This window comes from Leptopilina heterotoma, unplaced genomic scaffold, assembly GCF_015476425.1.
Source record: "Leptopilina heterotoma isolate Lh14 unplaced genomic scaffold, ASM1547642v1 Lhet_88, whole genome shotgun sequence".
In the NCBI taxonomy this organism is placed as follows: Eukaryota; Metazoa; Arthropoda; class Insecta; order Hymenoptera; family Figitidae; genus Leptopilina; species Leptopilina heterotoma.
The window spans coordinates 702,636-726,510 of NW_025111191.1; the positions used below are offsets into that span (position 1 = coordinate 702,636).

At 26.0% G+C, this 23,875-nt stretch overlaps 8 protein-coding genes across 9 annotated transcripts in view; 6 read left to right on the forward strand and 2 right to left on the reverse strand.

The window, feature by feature from the left end:
• Positions 1 to 14,539, reverse strand: part of LOC122511616 (keratin-associated protein 19-2-like) — a 117,829-nt gene extending 103,290 nt beyond the window's left edge. The window contains exon 1 of one of the 2 annotated variants that reach the window (XM_043626987.1): positions 14,342 to 14,539. In XM_043626987.1, the coding sequence (XP_043482922.1) occupies positions 14,342 to 14,377 (36 nt within the window). In that variant the 5' untranslated portion in view covers positions 14,378 to 14,539. The remainder of the gene's footprint in view (positions 1 to 14,341) is intronic. The other variant, XM_043626988.1, reaches the window with a different exon arrangement.
• Positions 296 to 4,407, forward strand: LOC122511605 (zinc finger protein 845-like). Its single transcript, XM_043626970.1, has 9 exons — positions 296 to 550; positions 845 to 934; positions 1,194 to 1,321; positions 1,403 to 2,512; positions 2,596 to 2,700; positions 2,774 to 2,935; positions 3,185 to 3,453; positions 3,564 to 3,644; positions 4,023 to 4,407. The coding sequence occupies exons 2-9, from the start codon at positions 874 to 876 to the stop codon at positions 4,321 to 4,323; spliced, it is 2,217 nt and encodes a 738-aa protein (XP_043482905.1). The 5' UTR covers positions 296 to 550; positions 845 to 873; the 3' UTR covers positions 4,324 to 4,407.
• LOC122511609 lies at positions 5,161 to 9,491 on the forward strand. Its single transcript, XM_043626976.1, has 3 exons — positions 5,161 to 5,354; positions 5,476 to 5,767; positions 7,845 to 9,491. The coding sequence occupies exons 1-3, from the start codon at positions 5,243 to 5,245 to the stop codon at positions 9,388 to 9,390; spliced, it is 1,950 nt and encodes a 649-aa protein (XP_043482911.1). The 5' UTR covers positions 5,161 to 5,242; the 3' UTR covers positions 9,391 to 9,491.
• LOC122511608 lies at positions 11,508 to 14,160 on the forward strand. Its single transcript, XM_043626974.1, has 3 exons — positions 11,508 to 11,802; positions 11,952 to 12,246; positions 12,335 to 14,160. The coding sequence occupies exons 1-3, from the start codon at positions 11,643 to 11,645 to the stop codon at positions 13,869 to 13,871; spliced, it is 1,992 nt and encodes a 663-aa protein (XP_043482909.1). The 5' UTR covers positions 11,508 to 11,642; the 3' UTR covers positions 13,872 to 14,160.
• Positions 14,540 to 14,683: 144 nt separating the features above from the next.
• LOC122511606 (exostosin-2) lies at positions 14,684 to 18,787 on the forward strand. The gene is made up of 11 exons (XM_043626972.1): positions 14,684 to 14,907; positions 15,052 to 15,597; positions 15,675 to 15,881; positions 16,141 to 16,324; positions 16,488 to 16,627; positions 16,734 to 16,959; positions 17,086 to 17,266; positions 17,456 to 17,622; positions 17,738 to 17,881; positions 17,998 to 18,126; positions 18,348 to 18,787. The coding sequence occupies exons 2-11, from the start codon at positions 15,071 to 15,073 to the stop codon at positions 18,567 to 18,569; spliced, it is 2,127 nt and encodes a 708-aa protein (XP_043482907.1). The 5' UTR covers positions 14,684 to 14,907; positions 15,052 to 15,070; the 3' UTR covers positions 18,570 to 18,787.
• A 137-nt stretch (positions 18,788 to 18,924) lies between these two features.
• Positions 18,925 to 20,727, reverse strand: LOC122511617 (zip homologous protein 2-like). The gene is made up of 4 exons (XM_043626990.1): positions 20,484 to 20,727; positions 20,134 to 20,315; positions 19,770 to 19,984; positions 18,925 to 19,653 (listed from the first exon to the last, which is right to left on the reverse strand). Exons 1-4 carry the CDS (start codon positions 20,614 to 20,616, stop codon positions 19,419 to 19,421), a joined length of 765 nt encoding a protein of 254 aa, XP_043482925.1. The 5' UTR covers positions 20,617 to 20,727; the 3' UTR covers positions 18,925 to 19,418.
• A 322-nt stretch (positions 20,728 to 21,049) lies between these two features.
• LOC122511603 (ubiquinol-cytochrome-c reductase complex assembly factor 2) lies at positions 21,050 to 22,208 on the forward strand. The gene is made up of 2 exons (XM_043626962.1): positions 21,050 to 21,213; positions 21,917 to 22,208. The coding sequence occupies exons 1-2, from the start codon at positions 21,143 to 21,145 to the stop codon at positions 22,206 to 22,208; spliced, it is 363 nt and encodes a 120-aa protein (XP_043482897.1). The 5' UTR covers positions 21,050 to 21,142.
• On the forward strand, positions 22,201 to 23,458 carry LOC122511602 (probable methyltransferase-like protein 15 homolog). The gene has a single exon (XM_043626960.1). The coding sequence runs from the start codon at positions 22,201 to 22,203 to the stop codon at positions 23,305 to 23,307; it is 1,107 nt and encodes a 368-aa protein (XP_043482895.1). The 3' UTR covers positions 23,308 to 23,458.
• Positions 23,459 to 23,875: the final 417 nt, after the last annotated feature.

Genomic DNA, 23,875 nt, shown 5'->3' on the forward strand with positions numbered 1-23,875 from the left:
CTGCAGAATTTTCAGAGAAACTAATGGCGGTAACTTTTGAAATCTCTCACATTAAATTTAAGAAAATTTCACTTTGCAATATAAATGTAAAAGAAATTTATCTTCTTTACGATCAAATTTATAATTGTTTATAATTCTTTTTTAAAAATTCGAAATAATATACAAGAATTTAGTGATTGTAAACAGGATAAAAATTTGGGAATTTTTCTTGGAATTAGTTTAAAGTTGGTAATAGTAGAATTTGTACATACTGTCATGGCCGACAATATTCTGACTTCCTAACCTCTTTTGTTCATATTTCACGCCTTTATGCTTATTTACATTGTTTCTATTTATTGAAAGTAATAAATTATGTGGCAAAAATGGTCTTATAAAATCGACAAATTATGAAGAAAAAGAATTTAAACTGTTGTGTGAAATATAAAACTTTTATGTAATATATGTTGCTTGAATAAGTTTTGGATAATATTTGGTTTTCATTTTTGGAAATTGAAATAAAATACCTGAAATACATAACATAATTTATCGTGGAAGGTTACAAATAACTATGGTATGTATTTATTAAAAATATTTAATTACCCATTGTAAAAATATAGATTTTTTACTTCGTTTACAGTATTTTTGTGTTACTTTTGTTTTTTATTTCAATTTTTGTATTTACTCGTTTAATAAATTCTATTGTTAATATCGTTAATATATTCATCATTAATATTTAAATAAGTATTAAATTATTATATTATACTTTGTTCTACATTTAAGAATTTCCAATTAAAAATTGTAGAATTAATATTTAATATTTGTCCTAATTTATCGCATTTTGTTAATTTATATATTTTTATTACAGATATAAATTTATATATTTTACGTACAAAAATGGATTATGCTCATAATTATTGTCTGCCTTATGGCTCGATTCAGAATCAATCAACAAAAGGTATTTTTTATATTTTATAATTAATCAATTGTTTCCATTATTAAAATCGAGATTAAAATTAATGAAAGAAAATTCAAATAGAAAATTTCTTTTTGTCGAATATAAAATAGTTAACATAATTTAATTAAATTATAATTAAAATTATAAATAGTTTGAAAATAAAGGATATTTCTTAATTTCAATTATAATTCGATACAAGTTTTTTAATTTTTAAAAAGATTATGAAATGCAGCGAATAAATTAAAAAAAACTTTTGCAGATTCTTCAAATAAACAGAATGTAAAAGAAATCTGTAGACTCTGTGGGGAAAAAAGTGAAAATTGTATACCTATTTTTGAAAATAAATTTTCAATTGCCGAAAAAATAAGTAGATGTCTGCCAATAGTGGTAAATATAATTTTCAAGTATCTAAATGATTTAAATTCTTAAAACGAATTTAAAAAAAAATATAATATTTCTATTTTTCAGGTTCTTGTCAATGACAATTTACCACCTCAAATTTGTAAACGTTGTCTAACGTATTTAAATATTAGTTACAAATTAATTGTGAATTCCCTCAGAATTGATGAGCAACTTCGTAAACAATTGCAGGACAATAAAGAAGAGAATAAATTGAGTTGTTCAAAGGAAAAAAATGAAACTTCTTATACAGTGCCTTTGAAAAAATTAAAAAAGTCCGCAATTCTCGGTCCAGTGACCTGTGAATTTTGCGACATGATATTCACAGACGTCAATGAATTTGATGCACATTTCGAAGAGAATCATATTTTAAAATGGAAATGTAACTTTTGTGATTCAAGTTATGAAACATCGGAAGAATTAATCGATCATAAAACGAAACAACATTCGGGGAATATTATAATTTGTAAGACATGTGTTGACGAGGAGGACGCCGAGGAAAGACAATTGAAACAAGAAACAAAGGACAGGGACATATCTTCCGGTGAAGAATGTGAAGATAAATTTTATATCCCCCCTGAAATTGTTGCAAAAAACCCCATCCATATCGATTTACCGCAACCTAATCAATCACCAATTTCCGATTATTCCGACAATTTTAATTTAGACTCAGAAAACATTCCATTTATTGATGACGAAACAACTAATTTAAATGAAGAAAACGAGTCGAATGAAAAATCTCAGTCCAATGAAAAATCTCAGGCCAATGAAAAATCAAAACAATTACCATCGTCATCAATATCAAGTGCATTGCAAATAAATGAAAATATTGCAAGTAAAATTGAATTATTTCTCTGTGCTGTCTGCCATCTTCAAGTGAAGGATCCAAAACTTTTTGAACTTCATAAAAAAATTCATTTACCAAGAGTTATGATTTGCGTTCATTGTAAACATGAATCACAAACTATTTACGATCTCTATTTACATAAAAAGGAGGCTCACAATTTATATTCAAAAGTCAATCTAAAATATGTTTGCGAAATGTGCGGAAGATTCTTTTCCAGTAGTTGGGAATGGGAGGTGCATAAAACACGAAGATGCAGAAATCGAGAAGGAAATAAATGTAAATATTGCGAGGCCGCCTTCTCAACAAATCACAAACTCAAAAAACATTTAAGAGTAAGATTTAAATTTAATATTTAGTCTATTAATGCGAGTTTTTTTTCCCTAATTAAATAACGAATATTGATTCTTTTTTCTAGAAACATAAACAAGAGATGTTCAGCGATCCAACTGTAAAAATTTTCAAATGTGTCTCGTGTCCGAAAATATTTGTCGACGAGGAATTTTACCAAAAACACAGAAATGTGAGTTTAAAATTACAATTTTTAAACTATTTTACTGAAAATATTTTGATGTACATAATATTATTTTAATTAGGTCCACGATCCAGAATGTTGGAATAATTTTAAATGCGAAATATGCAGTCGATCATTTCGTGATAATGTGAGACTAAAAGAACACATGAAATCAATTCACGAAGGAGTTAAACCACATACTTGTGATGTGTGTGGCAAATCTTTTCATCGTTTATCAAACATGGTGAGTTAATTAAGAAGTTAATAAGCAGGGTTGCCACAGGTCAGGGAAAAGTCAGGGATTTTTATTAAAATATTATTCACATACGTTATTAAATTTCAAAAGGTTTGAATATTTTGCAGGGTCAGGGAAAAAGTCAAAATTTTGTCTGGAAAACAGGGAAAAATAAAATAAAATTTTTGTAGCAACCCTGATAAGTTAATAAGAAATTAAAAAAAAAAATATTATTAAATCTTTTCTTTAATCTAACAGAAAGCGCATCGTGCACTACATTTTGGTCACAAATGTCCTCATTGTGAGCAGAATTTCGAAAAAATACGACAATTGGTTACTCACATTCAGGAAGATCATGGTTTAGAACCGCCAGCAAATTTATTAACGAAAAAAGGATACGTGACTGGAACTTTTGTTTGTAAATTTTGTGGAAGAACTCTATCGACATATCAATCATTACTGGATCACGAACACATTCATACGGGAGAAAAACCATATCCCTGCGAGATTTGTGATAAAAGTTTTAGGTATTCTATTCAAATTTGCCAATAATAATCTATATTAATAATCAAAAATAAAATGTGATTAAACATTTTTTAAATATGAATTTTTGAAAAATCTTGTTTTGAAATTTCAGGAGTTACACAGCGCGTTGGTCACATATGCAAAGACATAAAGAAGGCAATTTTATATGCGAGCAGTGTGGAAAGTCTTTCAAGTATGAAATTTTATTACTCTCGAAATAAAGATATAAGTTAATAACAAAAAAATTACATTTTTGTAAAAAAAAAAATATTTTACATTAATTAAAGGAAAGAAAAGAAAATTTTTCCTTTACGAAAATAGTAAAATATTTTTTTTATCATACAAATTTGTAGTTTTCGAATTATTGATCAAAGAACTATTTTTTTATACAAAAATATATAGAAAAATATTTTTTTTTCTAAAAAGTTGATTTTAACATTGTAAATTTCACGAAAGTAGTAAATTTGGTATTATTTATTAAATATTAAATTTAATTTTATCTGATTTTATATTTAATAAATTTATACTAAATTTTCAATTTCTATATTAACATTTTTATTTTTAATTGCAGTTATAAGCAAAATTTGATGACTCATGTGCAAATTCACGTTTCTATGGAGGACAGAAAACATCCTTGTCCAACATGCAATAAAAGATTTTTACGAAAGGCGCATCTAAATGTACACATGCGAATTCATGAAGGAATTCGTCCTTATACGTGCGATATTTGCAATTTCAGTTTTACACAAGTTGGTGACATGAGGCGTCATCGAGCACGTCACGGGAATGGAGAAATTGTCAAACGACAACCACGAATTAGAGTCGAAAATTTGAAATACATTTCCGAATACAGCAATGAAGATACAAATTAATTTTTCACACGCAGTATTCTACTTTCGCGATAAAAAAAAATCAAAATTAAAAATTAAACTACATAATTGGGTAATCAGTTAAAATAATTGAACTAATTGCTGTCAAACTTTAACATCTAATTGTCAGAAGAAAATTCTGACCTATTAATTTCTTTTTCCATTAAATGTTTGTATTATGTCGACTGTATTTTAATGTTTATTTTGATCAATATTCAAATTTATAATTTAATTTTTTGATAGTATAATCATGGCAAACATTACTAATAGACAATTTATTTATACATTAACTATCATCCAAATTAAAATGGAATATAATGTTGAATATAAAAATTGTCACAAATTTTTACGTATTAAAAAGTAAAAATAAAATTATTTTTAAAAAGTAACTTTCAACTGGAATTTATATCATAAAAAAATAATTATTTTAAAAAAAATAAGTAAACATTTGATAAAAGTTTCGAAATAGTTTCTTTAGTAACTTCGGAATATTAAAGAAAAAAATAGTAATTTGAATATTTTTATATTATAATATAATGTAAAATAATATAATATAATATAATAATAATTATAAATAATGTTCGGAACCTTTTTCACTGTGACATAAGACAATGTGTTAAGATTAGACAAAAGTCATTTCGTAAAAAATAGGTTTGCAATAAAATTATTATTACCCACGACACAGAAACGAAAGACAATCGTTTCAAATTTTATTTAACTTAAAAAATAAAGCACGTACATGCTTTAACTTAAAAATTTTATGATTGATTTTATGTAGTACTCATAAAAAGTATCTCTTATTGAAAAAAATTGTTCCTTCAATAATTTTTTTAAACTATTAGTAATTGTCAGTCTGTCATAGACAATATTTAAGTTCATTATAAAATATTCTTTAAACATTTAAATATTTTATGTTCATCCTATGATGAAGAAATTAAAAAATTATAAATTCTCCAAACCTAGAGGAATAAAAATATTGCTAGTATATTCAATAGTAGTAACTTGTCTATTAATTTTAAAAACGCAGAATTCAGGTGAGAATAATTTTTCTAAACATATGTAATATTTTACCGAAAGTGAAAATAATTATAAATTACCTCCAATAATAAGCAAACGAAATTTTTGTTATTAATTAATAAGCTATTTCTTTTATAGGAAATGATGTTGAAGCAGAGATTAATTCGATGATAGAAAAACCTAAGTACCTGATTAATAAAAAAGGATGTCAAATTCCAGCTATGGACCCTCATGATGAGACAATAAAGAAATACATAAAAATCGCTAAGGCAATAAAATGCAAAAATGAAAACTATTCATCGCTTATAGAATCAAATAATACTGCAATTTTCATTAATTATAAATCAAAAGAGCTTTATTATAATAAGACTACAGCCGATTGTTGTTGGAAAAAATTTTGGCGAAATGAAAACGATGACAATTCTTACACGTGAGTAATAAAAACTTTATTCTATTATTTAAAAAAATATTTAATAAAATTCTACGCAAAACTTTAATTATTTTCAAAAAATAATAAAAATTTCACAGAAATTCAATTATTTATAATTTTTTTTTATAAATTTCTTCGCATTAAGTCAATTATTTTCATAAATAATAAAGTTTTTATAGGGAATCAATTATTTTCGTAAAGAATAAAAATCAAAATTTCAATTATCATTAGAAATAATTAAATTCATCTCCGAAATTCTATTATTTTCAAAAATTAATAAAATTCTTGGCAAAATTTCAATTATTTTCAGTGATTTTTAATATCTACTATTTTAATAAAATTTTCCATAATAATTTAATTATTTAAAAAAATCTTAATAAAATTCTACTCAAACCTTTAATTATATTTTCATAAAATAATAAAAATTTCACAGAAATTCAGTTATTTACGAATTTACGAATTCAATTATTTACGTTAAGAATAAAATTCTTTTCTGGAATTCAATTATTTTCATAAATAATAAAACTCATTGCAGAATTTCAATTATTTTTAATACAATTTCAATCGAATTCCCCGAAAAATGTAATTATTCTTAAAAATTTTATTAAAATTCGTAAAAACAAATGCAATTATTTAAAAATTTTTTGATAATATTCTCTATGAGAATAATTTTAAGAAACATGTCATTATTCAATAAATTGTTTTTTTGTATTTAAATAATTAAATTCTAGTAGAATTTTCTAATAAAAATTAATTCAAAAATTGATTTCAGTTATAATTTCCGATTATAAATGGATATTAAAAGCATTTGAGCGTGAATTTTTAGAAATAATTCAATTTTGAAAAGGTTTCAAATTAAAATCTTTGACAATATGAATTTTTCATATTTTTAACAAACAATTCTGTAGAATTAATTTTTTTTTAAAGTTTCATTGCGGTTTTTTTTTAAATTATTACAAGTTTTTATTTTCTAATATATATTTAATTAAAGAATTTACAAATATTTCAAATTTTATAAAATTGAATTGTAAACAAATGAATTGTAAAATTCTCAAAGAACTTTTTCAAAAATTATTAAAAATAATGCATTTATAGAGGAATTTTAGTTAAAAACAAGAAAAAAATTTTTAATTTTGGAATAGTTTCAAATTATGTTAGAAATTATTTTCGAGAGTAATAATATTCTTCGCAAAAATTAAGTATTGTTCAAAAATAATAAAATTCTTCTTAGGGATTCAATTATTTTAACAAATAATAAAACTCATCTCAGAATTTCAATTATTTTTAATACAATTTTTATCGAACTTCTCGAAAAATGTAATTATTCTTAAAAAATTTATTAAAATTCGTCGAAAGAGTTTAATTTATTATTTAAAAATTTGTTGATATTCTTTATGAGTATTGAATTTTAAGAAACATTCAATTATTAAATAAATTGTTTATCTTTGCAATTAAATAATTGAATTCTCGTAGAATTTTCCAATGAAAATTGATTCAAAAATGAATTTCAGTTAAATTTATAGATAATATGTAATTGAAATTTTACAAAATTGAATTGGAAACAAATGAATTTGGAAATTTTTAAAGAAATTTTTCGAAAATTATTATACATAATGGATTTATAGAAGAAATTGAGTTATAAACAGTAAAAAATAAAATTTTTATTTTAGAGAAGTTACAAACTTATTGTAGAAATTTAATTATTTTCAAGAGGAATTAAATTCTTAAAAAGAAATTTAAGTATGTTTAAAAATATTAAAATACTATATGAGAATTGAATTTTAAGAAACATTCAATAAATCATTTATTTTTATATTTAAATAATTGAATTCTAGTAGAATTTTCTAACAAAAATTGATTTAAAAATAACTTTTTCGAAAATTAATTGCTTTAATGAAGAATTTTAGTTAAAAATTCTTAAAAATAATAATTGAATTGAAATGATGAAAATAATTTTGAAGAAGTACAATTTTTCAGTTTTGGTCCGTGAAGTCCGTATTTTTAAATACTTTCACAAGTTCGAGTCCCGCATAATCAAAAAAGCAATAATATTTAAATTGAATTCTTTTAATTTCAGATTTGAAGAAGAATGTCACAAATTTGAAAATTCAGTAGATATTTTAGACGAATTCGTTAAAGTCGAGTGCTCGAGAAATAATGAGACTATCTATCTAGACTATCACGCATTTCTGCCCAGAAAATCAAAAGTCGAGGAAAGAATCGAAAAAGTGATGAAAAATCGAGAAAAGAATCATCTTAGTCTTTTAATTATAGGATTGGATTCTGTATCCAGACTCAATTATCATCGAATGATGCCAAAAAGTGTAAAAGCCCTTCAAGATCTCGGCGCGGTGGAAATGCTCGGCTACAATAAAGTTGGTGAAAATACTTATCCGAATCTAGTGCCAGTTCTAACTGGTCTCTCCAGTGAGGAAGTCGAAAAAACTTGTTGGAAATCAAAAAACAGTCCATTTGACTCATGTCCCTTTATATGGAAGAATTTCAGTTCAGCCGGTTATCGAACAATTTTCGCTGAAGATGCCTGTAATATTGCGACATTTAATTACCTAAAGCCAGGATTTCATGTTCAGCCCACAGATTACTATCTTCGACCTTTTTGCATCGCTGCCGAAAAGGAAATTGGAAACAATCACGAATTAAATACAAATCTCTGTCTGGGTGCTAGAAAAAATTTCCAAGTTCTCCTCCAGTATTCCTATAAAACAGCCGTTGAATTCAAGGACGATCCTTATTTTGCATTCTTCTGGCAAACAAGTCTGACGCATGAGTTTTTGGAAAATGGCCAAATAGGTGATGTTCCCTACAGTGAATTTTTCCTTAATCTGAAAAAAAATAATCTTCTTGAGAATACGGCTTTAGTCGTAATGAGTGATCACGGTTCTAGATTTGGACCGTTTCGAGAGACTTATCAAGGCCAAGTTGAAGACAGTTTACCATTTGTTTTTCTCGTATTACCCGAATGGTGGAAAGAAAAATTCCCCACCGCCTGGATGAATTTGGAAAGAAATGCCAAAAGTTTAACAACAGCTTACGATCTTCATGAAACATTAATGGATTTAAATATCCAGGAATTAACAGAAGAAATAATAAAGGAAAGAGAAAGACGAATTTTTGAGAAAAAAACCAGAGGAATCAGTTGGTTTCTTCCAATTCCAGATTATCGAACATGTTCAATGGCAGGAATTCCAGATCACTGGTGCATGTGTCACAGCTTTAATAATGTATCTCTAACTGATTTAAATGTTCAAAATAGCGCAAATTTTTCCATTCAGGAAATAAATCGAATGCTTGCTAATTATTCCCAATGTGCGAATTTAAAATTAAAAAGAGTACTTGGTGCGACGATGTTGACGCAAAATGGAACACTACAAGTTGATGAGAAAATAAAAAACATTTCCCTCTTGCCTATTTTAAATTTAAAGATTACGTTAGAAACGGAACCAGGTAATGCAATATTTGAGATATCGGTTAGACAAAATAGCAATGGACAAAAAATGCAATTAACTGGAAGTTTAGGTAGATTAAATGCCTATGGAAATGATAGCGCTTGTATTGATGATTACAATCTACGCATGATTTGTTATTGCAAAAAGATAAATTAAAATTTTTTTAACAAATCTAAATTAAAATGGATTATAATGTTCATTATAAAAATTGGCACTTTTTAAGTATTAAAAAGTAAAAATAAAATGATTTTTAAAAAGTCTTATTCTTAGCTTTCAACTATAATTTATATCATAAAAAAATTATCGTTTTAAAAATTTTGCTTTTAACAGTAATAAGTAAACAGTTGATAAAAAGTTTTGTAGTAACTTCGGAATAGTAAGGAAAATGATAGTAATTTGGAAATTATCGATAAGAAACTTTTTTTATTTTGACATAACACAATGTGTTAGATTAGACAAAAGTCAATATTATCATTTTATTCTAGCATAAATTTTTAAGTCAGTTTATTTGAAATCAATATCTAAGGTCTATTAAAGAGATTTAAAGATAATTACAGATCATGGAAAACACAGAGATTTTTATTTAAAGTACTGGAAAAATTTGAATTTTGGAGAAGTTACAAATAATTGCAGAAATTAAATTATTTTCAAAAGTATAATAAAATTCTTTGCAGAAATTCAATTATTTTAAACAATTTTTTTAAATTCTCGTCGGAATATCAATTATCTTTAAAAATAATAAAATTCTTCTCTAAAATTCATTTATTTTCAAAAATTTTCATAAAATTCTTGACAAAGTTTCAATTATTTTTAAAAATTTTCCTCAATTCAATGATTTTCAATAAATATCTACTATTTTTAATAAAATTTCTCGAAAAAATTCAATTATTTGAAAAAAAATGTTGATAAAATTCTAAGCAAACATTAAATTATTTTCATAAATAATAAAAATTTCACAGGAAGTCAACTGTTTACAAATCTTTTACAAATTTCTTTAATTATTTTCATAAATAATAACACTCATAATAGAATTTCAATTATTTTTAATACAATTTAAATTTAATTTCTCGAAAAATGTAATTATTCTTAAAAATTTTATTAAAATTTGTCAAAAGAATTCAATTATTAAAAAATTTGTTAATAAAATTCTTTATGGGAATACAATTTTAAGAAACATTCAATAAATTATTTATTTTTTTATTTGAAGATTTAAATTCTCTCCGAATATTCTAATAAAAAATGATTTAAAAATGAATTACAGTTAAAATTTTAGATAATAATTGAATATTAAAAGCATTATAATGTGAATTTTTAGAAATAATTTAATTTTGACAAGATTTCAAATTAAAATTTTTGAAAATTCGAATTATTCAAACTTAACGGACAATTTTGGAGAATTAATTTTTTTGAAAAAGTCTGATTTAATTTTTTTGATAATTTCAAGTTTTTATTTTCTAAACATTTAATTGAAGAATGTCTGAAGAATCGAAATTTCGTAAAATTGAATTATAAACAAATGAATTTGAAAATACTCAAGAAATTTTTGCAAAAATTATTAAAAATAATTGATAATTGAATTCTTTCGAAGAATTTTAATAAAATTTTTGAAAATAATTACATTTTTTGAAGAATTTACTTAAATTAGTATTAAAAATAATTGAAATCCTGTGAAAAATTTTATTTTTTAGGAAAATGATTGAATTCTTGCAAAGAATTTAATTAAATCTTTATTAAACAATTGAATTCTTGTAAAGAATTTTATTATTTATGAAAATAATATAATTCTTGCAACGAATTTTGTTACTATTGAGATTATTTATCAATTTTGCTTTCTTTAAAAAGAAAGAAAACACTATTAAGTATGAGACGAATTTTATAACTAAATAAGAAAAATCCTGAAGTGTGAGAATTTATAAAGATAATAAAAAATGTTTTTAAAATTGTCACGAAATATTAAGCCCGTTATTCATTTCCCGATAAGTATCTGATGATAAATTTATTTCAAGTTATTTCTTATGGCTATCTGACAAAAATTAACTGTAAGTTCGATCAATTATGGCTAAGCAAAAGTATTTCAATTTAGTCAGGGATTTTCTACTCTGTTGATAAAAAATTTGATAAATATTTCAGAAGTTCGTGCTTGAATTTAAAATTATTTAACGTACACAAACTTATATTATCAAATTATGATTTCAATTTAATATTTTTGTATTCATTTATATATTTGGTGTGATATAAATATTTATAAATATTTACATACACATAAAAATTTGCAAAACATTACTTACAACTGTAATGAAAAATGCATTTATAAAATGAAACGTTAAGATTTCATAAATTAGTAGTAAATTTGTCTTTTGTTATATAGTTATTAGTGAGTAAAACTCACTAAAATTAATATTAAAAAAATGTTGACAATGAAACAGATTAAAAATTGTAAATTTTTAATAAAATCTATTACAGTAATGATATTACTAGTGTATTCAATTTTAATTACTTTTATTTTAATTTCGCGAGTGTTTGGAAAAAGTAAATTAAATATTTTTATCGACAATGATTTCTTTCAAGGTATGTAATGGTTTTTTATGGTTATTTATGTCTGAATTTATTTATTCATTGTTTACTTCTCTTTATACTGGAAGATTAACTTTTTACTCTCAATTCTAAAAATTGATAAAAAATATAAACACTATTCACTTTAATTAAATGTTTTATAGAAGCTGAAGCTAAATTACGGGTCGATTTTTTAATTAGTAAAAATTCAGGCTATCTGGTGCAAAATAAAGGATGTCAAATTCCAGCTATGGACCCTCATGATCATACAATTAAGAAATACATAAAAATCGCTAAGCCAATAAAATGCAAAAATGAAAACTATTCATCGCTTATAGAATCAAATAATACTGCAATTTTCATTAATTATAAATCAAAAGAGCTTTATTATAATAAGACTAAAGCCGATTGTTGTTGGCAAAAATTTTGGCGAAATGAAAACAATGACTATTCTTACACGTGAGTAATAAAAACTTTATTCAAAAAGGGAAATTGACTTCGGAATCGAAATAGCAATAATATTTAAATTGAATTCTTTTAATTTCAGATTTGAAGAAGAATGTCACAAATTTGAAAATTCAGTAGATATTTTAGACGAATTCGTTAAAGTCGAGTGCTCGAGAAATAATGAGACTATCTATCAAGACTATCACGCATTTCTGCCCAGAAAATCAAAAGTCGAGGAAAGAATCGAAAAAGTGATGAAAAATCGAGAAAAGAATCATCTTAGTCTTTTAATTATAGGATTGGATTCTGTATCCAGACTCAATTTTCATCGAATGATGCCAAAAAGTGTAAAAGCCCTTCAAGATCTCGGCGCTGTGGAAATGCTCGGCTACAATAAAGTTGGTGAAAATACTTATCCGAATCTAGTGCCAGTTCTAACTGGTCTCTCCAGTGAGGAAGTCGAAAAAACTTGTTGGAAATCAAAAGACAGTCCATTTGACTCATGTCCTTTTATATGGAAAAATTTCAGTTCAGCTGGTTATCGAACAATTTTCGCCGAAGATGCCTGTTCCATTACAACCTTTAATTATCTAAAGCCAGGATTTCATGTTCAGCCCACAGATTACTATCTCCGACCTTTTTGCATCGCTGCCGAAAATGAAATTGGAAACAATCACGAATTGAATACAAATCTCTGTCTAGGTGCTAGAAAAAATTTCCAAGTTCTCCTCCAGTATTCCTATAAAACAGCCGTTGAATTCAAGAACGATCCATATTTTGCATTCTTCTGGCAAACAAGTCTGACGCATGACTATCTGGAAAAAGCACAATTAGGCGATGATTCATATAGTGAATTGATAAGTAACCTAAAGAAAAATAATCTGTTGGAAAAAACGGCATTAATTGTAATGAGTGATCATGGAATAAGATGGGGATCATTCAGACAGACATATCAAGGCAGAGTTGAGGACAGTTTACCATTTGTTTTTCTCGTATTACCCGAATGGTGGAAAGAAAAATTCCCCTCCGCCTGGGTGAATTTGAGAAGAAATGCCAAAAGTTTAACAACAGCTTACGATCTTCATGAAACATTAATGGATTTAAATACCCAGGAATTAACAGAAGAAAAAAAAAAGGAAAGAGAAAGACGAATTTTCGAGAAAAATACCAGAGGAATCAGTTGGTTCCTTCCAATTCCAGATTTTCGAACATGTTCAATGGCTGGAATTCCCGAACATTGGTGCATGTGTCACGGCAATAAGAAAGTATCTCTAAATAATTCAAATGTACAAAATACCGCAATATTTCTCGTTCAAGAACTGAATCGAATGCTCGGAAAATTTCCCCAATGTGCTAATTTGAAACTAAAACATATAATTGATGCGACAATGTTGACAAATGAGGAAAAATTATCGAGTAATGAGACGAAAAAGAAGGAAATACCGCAGTCTTGGTTTGACTATACAATAACTTTAGAAACAGAACCAGGTAATGCTATTTTTGAGGGTTCCATTAGATACAGAAATAAAAATAAAAATATGCAATTAACTGGAGCGATTAGCAGATTAAATTCTTATGGTAAACAAAGTGCATGCATTAATGATTATCAAATGCGTTTGTATTGTTATTGCACATAATGCACTTGTTTCATATTTCTATATAAAAGAAACCAAAAATGTTTAATTATAAGTTGTTTCAAATTAAAGAATAATTAAAAATCGACAAAAGATTTAAAAACATTTTTAAATTGTAATAAATGTCAAACTTTTCATATTCAAATTATACATTTAACGACGAATACAATATTTATAAATTAGTTAAAGCAGTAATATAGATTTTACCGATTAAAGTATTAATTTCCAATTTTTTTAGTATAAGAAAAATATAATTGTTTGTCAAGAAAAATAAAAATTAAGAAAAAAGTGACCTAACCTCAAATAATCCTTCTCCGTATCCATTTACTTAGCTTCTTAATTTTTTCTCGTCTACATTACTTTTAGTGAATATTATCACTAAATAGACAAAGATTGTTGCAATTTTTAAAGAAAAATAATATTATAGAATAAAATAAAACGAATAAAACGTAAAAAAAACAAATTCACCGTACTTTGGGACTCCGACATGTTTTCATTGAAATGGTCATGATTTTTAATTCCTGGAAACTCTGTTATTACTGAGACATATAACTTTTTTCATATTTATACTATTTACAACATTTTCGCACATTTTGCAATTGTTTGTTTATACTTTTTTTCAAAAATGTTTGATAACATTTCACCTACATAACAGATGATCAGCCATCTTGATCAGTGATGCCAACTTTGCCAGACTTACCAGTATTGCCAACCTCTATTTTTGGACAATGAAACAGACTAAAAATATTGTCCAGCCAATCAAATTCAAGAATTTTCTGGTGAAAAACCACTAAAATATTTTTAGGTACTTTTAAACTAACCTAAAAATTACGAAATTGACAGATGTCATGACAACAATAGTGCCATAATAAATTAATTTTTTTTTAAGTAGAAAAAATATAGTCAAAATGAACATTAATTAGTGATATTATTAGCCGGATAATTAACATCTAGAGGAAAATTGCAATTTCATTAAAAATGAATTAAAAGTCAGAAATTAGGAATGATTCGAAATGTCAATACCATAACAGTTCTATAGGTAAAATGCTTATTTTTAACACTTGTTAATTAATTATTAATTTATTTAAAATGTAGTATTTTAAATAAATTTCTTTCTAAATATATTTCTGAATTAAATTATTCAGATTCGAAATTAAACTCTAATATTTCCTTCTTTTTATAGCTCTCTAGAAACAATCACAATGGTGATTGTAACACGATTTTCGCAAAAATTAAATCGCTCCTCAATTCATCAAAATAATGGCATAATTATTTTATGTTCAGTGTTATTTTTATGTATTCTAATTATCAGCGCCTATCATGTCTTTCAAATTGGAAATAGACAACAAACAACAGTTTACCAGCCATTGGTATTAAACGATTTAAATGCATTGCCAACGAAAATATTGGGCAGAGATTTGCCCGAAGCCGAAGTAACGAATTCTACCTGTAATTATTTTGGTTGTTTTAATTTATATCGATGTGGAACTCAAGGTAATAAACTTTCGGTTTATGTTTATCCACCGAAAATTTATCTTGATCATGAAGATCGTCCAGTTACAAGTCAAATGACAAGGGAGTTTTATCAAATTTTATATGCAATTACAACAAGTAAATTTTACACTCCAAATCCTCATGAGGCTTGTATTTTTGTTCCTTCAATTGATACGTTGAATCAAAACAGATTGAAATTACGACAAGTCTCACAGACTCTTCATTCTCTTGAATTGTAAGAAAAAGAGAATTTTTATTTTACAGGTTTTTTTCAATTTACAATTTTCTAATGGAAATTATAATATTTTTCAGTTGGGAGAGAGGAGAAAATCATTTATTATTCAATATGATATCGGGAAGTGTTCCGGATTTTAAATCAGTGCTTGATGTCTCAATTGGAAGGGCAATGATCGCTGGTGCTGGATTTTCCACTTGGACTCATCGTCGTGGATTCGATATTAGTTTACCAGTTTATAGTCCTCTGGTAGAAAATATAAAACGAAATTTCTCAATAACGAGGTAAATTTTCGAATTTTAGTTTCAAAACTCAAGCTTCGTACTTATCTACTAAAACAATTCAAAATTTTTTTGCAAGAATTCAATTATTTTCAAAAATAAGTAAATTCTTCGTTGAAATTCAAATATTTTCAAAATCTACAATTTTAATAAAATTTCTTAAAAGAATTCAATTATTTAAAAAAAAATTAATGAAATTTCCACAGGAAAAATTTAACAGAAAATTACTTTTAATATTTTTAATAAGATTCTTCTCTTTTAGAAAATGGTTAGTTATGACTGCACAAATTAACATTAATTCTGCCTTTGAGCAAGATTTATTAGAAATTAAGGCTGCGCATCCAAAGGAACTTTTAATTCTCGGTCCATGTTTACATCACAATCCAATGAACAATTCAATTCGCTGTGTTGAAGATCAAGTTTATAAATATCCTGATATTTTGCAGGTCATTTTCTTTCAATTTTATTATCATTATGTATTTTTAAAATTATTTATTACTATTATTATTATTATTAATTAATTAATTAATTAATTAATTAATTAATTAATTATAAATTGTCAATTGAAGAGATTCTAATTCAAATTAATTAATTATGTTTTCCAAGCAGATGTCAAATTTTTGCTTAATAATTCGAGGAGCTAGGCTCGGTCAAAGTGCCTTTTTGGAGTCGATGGCTGCAGGATGTATTCCTGTAATAATTTCCGATTTATTAGTGATGCCATTTCAAGAAGTTATCGATTGGAAGAGGTAATGATGATAATTATTATTAAATTTATCTCTTTCTTCTTCTTTTTGTGTTTTTTTTCTATAAAATATATAAAAAAACTAAATCGAGTTTTTATCTATTTTACAGAGCTGCGATATTTGTGAGAGAAGTTGATATTCTAATGGTCGTATCAACATTAAAGAAAATATCCGAGAAGCGAATAATCGAATTGAGAAATCAAGTTTCTTGGCTTTATAAAAAATATTTCGTATCCATGGGAAAAATTACAGAAACCACATTGGAAATTCTTTCCGATCGTGTATTTCCACATCTTGCGAGAGATTATAATTTTTGGAATGTTCCCAAACATTTGGTAAGTTATCACATAATTTATAATTATCATTTTACTATATTTATCATTTTTCTGTATTCAGAAATATTCATTTTATTTAAAATTAATTTACAATTTTTAAATCAATTTTCACAAAAAATATTTCAGAACAATAAGTCACCATTATTTTTGCCCGTTACGGCGCCGAAAATTCGTGGTTTCACTGCTGTTATTTTGACATATGACAGATTGGAACTTCTCTTTTCGTTAATTAATAAACTCGTCAAGGTGCCGAGTCTGTCAAAAGTTCTTGTCATTTGGAATAATCAAAACAAAGATCCTCCGCCTTGTAAGAATATCTAAATACGAAATATATTTTCTGTCTTCTATTATTATTTTTATTATTAAAAATTGTTTTCAATTTTTATTATTGAAAATTGCCTTCAATTTTTAAATAAAGAAAAATTGTTTTCAATTTTTATTATTAAAAATTGTCTTCAATATTTAAATAAAGAAAAATTCTCTGTTTCTTCTCTAGCTTCAGCTTGGCCGAAACTTTTGAAACCATTAAAAGTGATTCGCACAAAGGAGAATAAATTATCGAATCGATTTTATCCGTACGATGAAATTGAAACTGAGGCTATTTTATCAATTGACGATGATATTATTATGTTGACCGCCGATGAGGTTGAATTTGCTTTTGAGGTAATTATAGAATATGTTAGAAACAATCGTAATAAATTAAAAAAATTTCCAACTATAATTATTCAGTGATTTTTCGATAGATTATTAAAATATTTTCTGAATTTTTTACTTATAGGTTTGGCGAGAATTTCCCGATAGAATTGTTGGATTTCCATCTCGAACGCACACGTCGGATAATGTGACTGGATGCTGGAAATACGAGAGTGAATGGACCAATAAAATTTCCATGGTTTTGACCGGAGCTGCATTTTATCACAAGGTAAACAAATTTCTTTTCTTACTCAATTTATTTTTTAATATAAACAAATAATTTTGTTTAAAAAAAAATTATGAGAATGTAATAAAAAAGCAAATAAATTTTTTTTTGAATTTCAGTACTGGAGTTACTTGTACACAACGGCAATGCCAGGCGACATTAAAGAATGGGTTGACGAGCATATGAATTGCGAAGACATTGCCATGAATTTTCTGATCTCAAATATTACCGGAAAAGCTCCCATTAAGGTATGAAAATCAAAAATTAATCATTAAACAGTCAAATTTTGATTATAGTTTAAATAACATTTTTTATATAAATTCATTTCGTGTGTTTATTTCTTATTTATATTTTATAAAAGATCAATTATTTTCTCAGGGAATATTTTATCAGTAGAATAAAAATTTACCTTAAATGCAAAGAAAAAAAATTTATTCCAAAAATTCTGAATTTAATTTAAAAATTGTAGGTGACACCAAAGAAAAAATTTCGATGTCCCGAGTGCACGAATACGGAAATGCTTTCAGCGGATTTAACCCACATGGTCGAGAGGACACAATGTATCAACAGATTTTCTAAAATTTATGGCTCAATGCCACTAAAATCAATTGAATTTCGAGCTGATCCGGTACTCTTTAAGGATGTCTTTCCCGAAAAATTGAAAAGATTCAATGACATTGGAAGTCTCTAAACAAAAAAAAAAAAAAAACAAAACTAAAATCTCATTTCCAAATATTTACTTTTGCAATTATTTTTTCTACTTTTTATAAAAAAAATAATAATAATTTATTATTCACTTTATATTTTTTTATCATTGTTTATTAAAACAGTTTAATGTGTATTATAATTTACTAACATTAAATTGTAAATTAATATCAAATAAATATTTTCTATTGTTGTTAATGTTAATTTTGTAGTTATAATTTAACAATTCCCTGTTTTTAAATCACTTTACAAAGTCTTTAAGGACTTTGTTAATTATTTATTCGTAAATATTTCTCTCTTGAGAAAATTAATATTGAACATAGTGCCTTCAAAAGTATTATCAAAATAACAACTTCAGTAGTAATAAAATATATAGAAATTAATTAAAAATTTCCATTTAAATATTTGCGAATGCAATGAAACTAAAAAATGTTAATTATAGACACTAGTGGAGGAAATTTTCCACTGAAAGTTAAATATTGAAAAATTAACAGTTATAATAGTAGCTGTTTTTGAAAATTAATTAAAGTTGAACATAAATAAACAGAAAGAATAGAAATTAGCAATTATAAATTTAAAGATTTAAATTAATCTCGCGAATAATTAACCTATCGATTAATTAAGATTAACAAAAATTAATTTTGGATAAAAAACCGTATTAGTTCAACTATCAGTACTAATTTTATCGATTTAAATTAATACTTAACGTGGATTTCACGTATATTGTTAGATAAAATAAAAATTTAACATAAACTTGAAAAAATTAATTTTTAACAAAAAACGGTAAAATAAAATAAAAGAAAGAGTACTTAAAAATAAGTGCTCATTAAATGACTTATTTTCGTACATAGCGTGAATAAATTGTGGACGGTGTTCCAACTGAAGAGTTTGAAGAATTTCTCGATGAACTTCCAACAGATCGAGGGACTTTTGTTGTTGTTGGAATACGAAATTCAGAATTCAAATCCATTTGTTCCAATTTTGTCGGTGTCAATTGCGTCAAAATGGAATTGTGATAGGATTTCCTTTTTGGAAGTGGCTGATTGTTAGCGTCGCTATGACTCGAAGAACTAAAAAACGAAAATTATTTTTTTTATCACTGAGAAATATTAGGATATTTTTTTTTTATTCTAAATAAATTATTTTTATGGTGTTAATTTTTTACTTTCTTTAGATAATTTCTTACCGAAGTGAATGTGCACTTTCCGTTAAAGATTGTGGAGTTAATATCGCAGAGGAATGGTGAATGTAGCGCTTATTTTTTTCGGATTGTTCATAATTGTAAATTTTCTTTTGAAGTGAATTTAATTCATTCGCAACTTCTTGACACTGTTGTTGAGAAATTTTGAAGGCTTTATGGATCCGCTGATATTGCTCTTTTACGCTAGTGTATTTTTTTTCCTAGAAAAAATATTTTTCAACAAACTTTTATTGTTTAAACGTGAATTTATATTTTACTAATCACACAGGGCTCGAACCAGTGAAAGTATTTAAAAATACGGACTTTACGGACCAAAAATGAATTTTAATAAAACGTAGGATATACGTACAACATTTAAGAATCGTTGATTACTTATCGCCCATTGTTGACTTTGAAAAGTTGTTGCTTGCTGCATTTGTTCATTGAGATCTTCAATTGGTTCAAAGCAATGTCTCACTTCAGGACTCAATGGTTCCACTAAAGGCATCGTACGTAGATTTTGTGCCTGGCATTGTGGGCATTTTTTTACAGCTAAATAAAGAAAAAATTTGATAATTACATATAAAATAAATTACGTCACCATTGTTGACACAATTTTCGCGAATTAAGACAAAAGTTACAAAATTCACATTAATTGAAAATAATCATCAATCATTAATGAGAATACTTAAATTATTATAATGAGAGAAGATTTCTTACCAATTTTGACACATTTAGTGCAAAAAATGTGACTGCAAAATGACAGGAAGAACGGAACTTTGCATTGTCGCATTAGAATGTAACAATTGTTACAGCGAAGCCATTCTTTTGGTCCTAATTCTTCTGACGACATGATTTTATTTATGTTATGTTTTAATGAATATTAAAACAAAATCGGAGATAACTTTCAGGACAAAATCGACGAGAACTTCGAATCAAACGTGGACACTCGTTTCAACGTGTTTGAGATTTTCCTCGAAAAACAAATATGGCGTCCTTGATCACTGCGTCATCACACGGAGAAATCCGGAAGTAAATAAATGCGCGACAGTGTTGCCAATCTTGTACTTTTCAAAAATTGAATAAACAATTATTGACTTTGTACATTTAATATCACAATATTAAACAAAACTATAAATTTCAATTTCTAATTTCCGAATCTTTATCAAATATCCATAAATATCGGTAAATAGAAACTAGAATTAAAAGATAATTAAATAATTTCGAAAGACAGAACGTAAGGTTGGCGCGTGCGCAGTAGGGTGCGCTGACAAAGCAGACAACTTCAGAGTGCAGACTACTCGGTTCTCGCTGCACTCACGCAAAAAGCGGCATGTATCCATGTGTTTTTAATCTTTTTAATTAAATAAATATTTATCATGAGTAGTAATTATAAGAATTTTCTAAGATTATTAGAAAATTGGCCATTGGAAAGTTCGAAGATTGGAAGGTAATGATTTTATTCACTGTTAATACTTTCATTCAACAAAATTTGTCAATGACAATAACACATTCTTTACTTATATAATTTTGTATATTTACATTTATATCGTAATATATTTATTAAAAACTTTGTTTTACATACTACGTTAATTGCAATGATGAAATAGATGGATATTTTTTCAATTTTTAAATGGAATTGTCATTGACATAATTGTAAATGGTTTCTAACCTCAAAATGCATTAAGAATAAAAATCAGTTTATTATTGTTTATTTGTCACTCGATTTACTTACAAATGAGTTTTAAATTATTATTATTAGGTATTATTATACTTATTATTTAAATAACACTTTTTTATACTACAAAAAATAACTAAAAACAAATATTTCAAAAATTATTTTTGAATAATTTTTCTAATTAACTTTTCGAAATAAACAATTGAAAATGTTTTAGAATTTAATTGACAATAATTAATTTTTTTCTAGTAATTTGTTACAATTTTTGAAAATCGTCTGTTGAAGAATTTTAATTGCAAATTTTTAAAATAATTGAATTTTATCAAATTTCAATATTTGGAGATTTTTCAATTTTATATAATTAAAAAAATATTATTATAAGGTTTATTTTTTTTTGTAATTAAGATGCAAATTTTTGTTATTTTAATTTTTGCTTATTGTAAATTGGTTTAATTAATAAATTCATTTTTTTCAGAGATCTAAGTCAGCATATTCGTGATCAGATAAAGATTGCATTTGCAAAAGGCGATATCCCACAAGCAAATCAGGATCAATGTAATCGCTATTATGAAAGTTTGACACGATTGAGTATAAATAAATACGGAAATCGCTACAAACGAAAAACTGATTCAACAGCAACTGGATTAACGCATGATCAGTGTAATTTAGCGCTCACGCCAGAGTTTTTGGAAGCATTACACGAAGACGAAGCCACATATTTCCAAAAGATCAAGAGAAAAGTATTTGGACCGGAAAAAAATGACTAGTCGAGCGTTAAGTAAGTTTAAGTTTTTTAATTGTGAATTTAATAATTTTAGTGCTTTTAAGAGATATTGCACACAATTGCAATATGCAAAACCAAAGAAGGAGGCACATTCACCAGTTATGATTGACGAGGTGGTGAAATACATGAATTTATCGCCTGGCGAAACAATTGTTGACATGACATTTGGCTCTGGTGGGCATTCAAGAAAACTTCTCGAAACTATTCCGAATATTAAAATCTATGCTCTTGATCGTGATCCACTGGCTTATGAATTTGCAGAAAATTTAGCACTCGAATATCCAGGGCAGGTGATTCCACTTTTGGGTAGATTTTCCGAATTGCCGGAATTATTGAAGGGGAGAAATGTTCCTGGCAATACGATTGATGGAATTCTTTTTGATTTTGGTTGTTCGTCCATGCAATTTGATACTGGTATGAGGGGATTTTCAATTTCACGAAATGGTCCATTGGATATGAGAATGGATGGTGAACGATTTCCGAATCAACCGACTGCTGCTGATATTATTGAAAAGGCAAGTGAAGAAGATTTAGCGCGTATTATTAAAGTTTATGGCGAGGAAAAGGAGGCGAAAAAAATTGCTCGTGTTCTCGTTGAATCACGATTTACATTGAAGAAATTGAGAACAACACGCGAATTGGCAGAAATTGTGAAATCAGCAATAAGTGATGAAGAGGACGATACAGAGGCGATTGGTCGACAGAAGCATTGTGCTACAAAAACATTTCAGGCTTTTCGAATTTTTGTTAATAACGAATTAAATGAAATTAATTATGGACTATTTATTGCTCGGGCTTATTTGAAAATTGGTGGTCGTTTAATAACACTTTCGTTTCATTCGCTTGAAGATTTAATTGTTAAACGACATATATCTGGTAATTTCATGGGTTCGCAGATAAATAAATTGCCATTAAAGTTTAGTAGTTATGGTACAAGTTTCTCTGAAAATGAACTTAACGATTATGAAAATTCAAATTGGCATATGTTGCATCCACATGTCTTGGTACCAGAACCTGATGAAATTGAAATTAATCCACGAAGTAGATCGGCGAGATTTAGAGCTATGGTTAAAGTTAGTTAACATTTGTCGATTATCTGAAATTTTATTTAACAATTTGAAGAATTAAAAATTATTGACATAATTTTTCATTGTGGTTGAGGAGTTTAGAATTAATTGAATTATAGTTTAGTATGTAGATAAATAATCAGATTTATAAAAATAATAAAAAAAAAAATAAAATAGAACAATCTGTTTTCCTTTCCTGAGGTTATTTCAGTTATTTTAGAATTTTTCCAGTTTTTCGTTATTTCTTTTCGAAGGTTTTTTGGTTCTAAATAGTCTCTTTTTTATAAAAAGTATTTGTAGTAATAAAAAATAGTTGTTTAAACGAATTACATTTATTAATTATTTATTTGCTTAAATATTTACTTTCTTATTTAATTATTTTAATTTTAATTATTAATTAATTACTTAATTTAATTAAATTAATTAAATAATTAATTTTTTTTTATCCTTCATGTATACCCCATTTGGGTAATTAATTAATTTAATTTTAATTATTTAATTAGATACTTCATTATTATGTAATTAATTAATAACTTTATTAATTAATTATAATTATTATTAATTTTATTTATTAATTTATTTT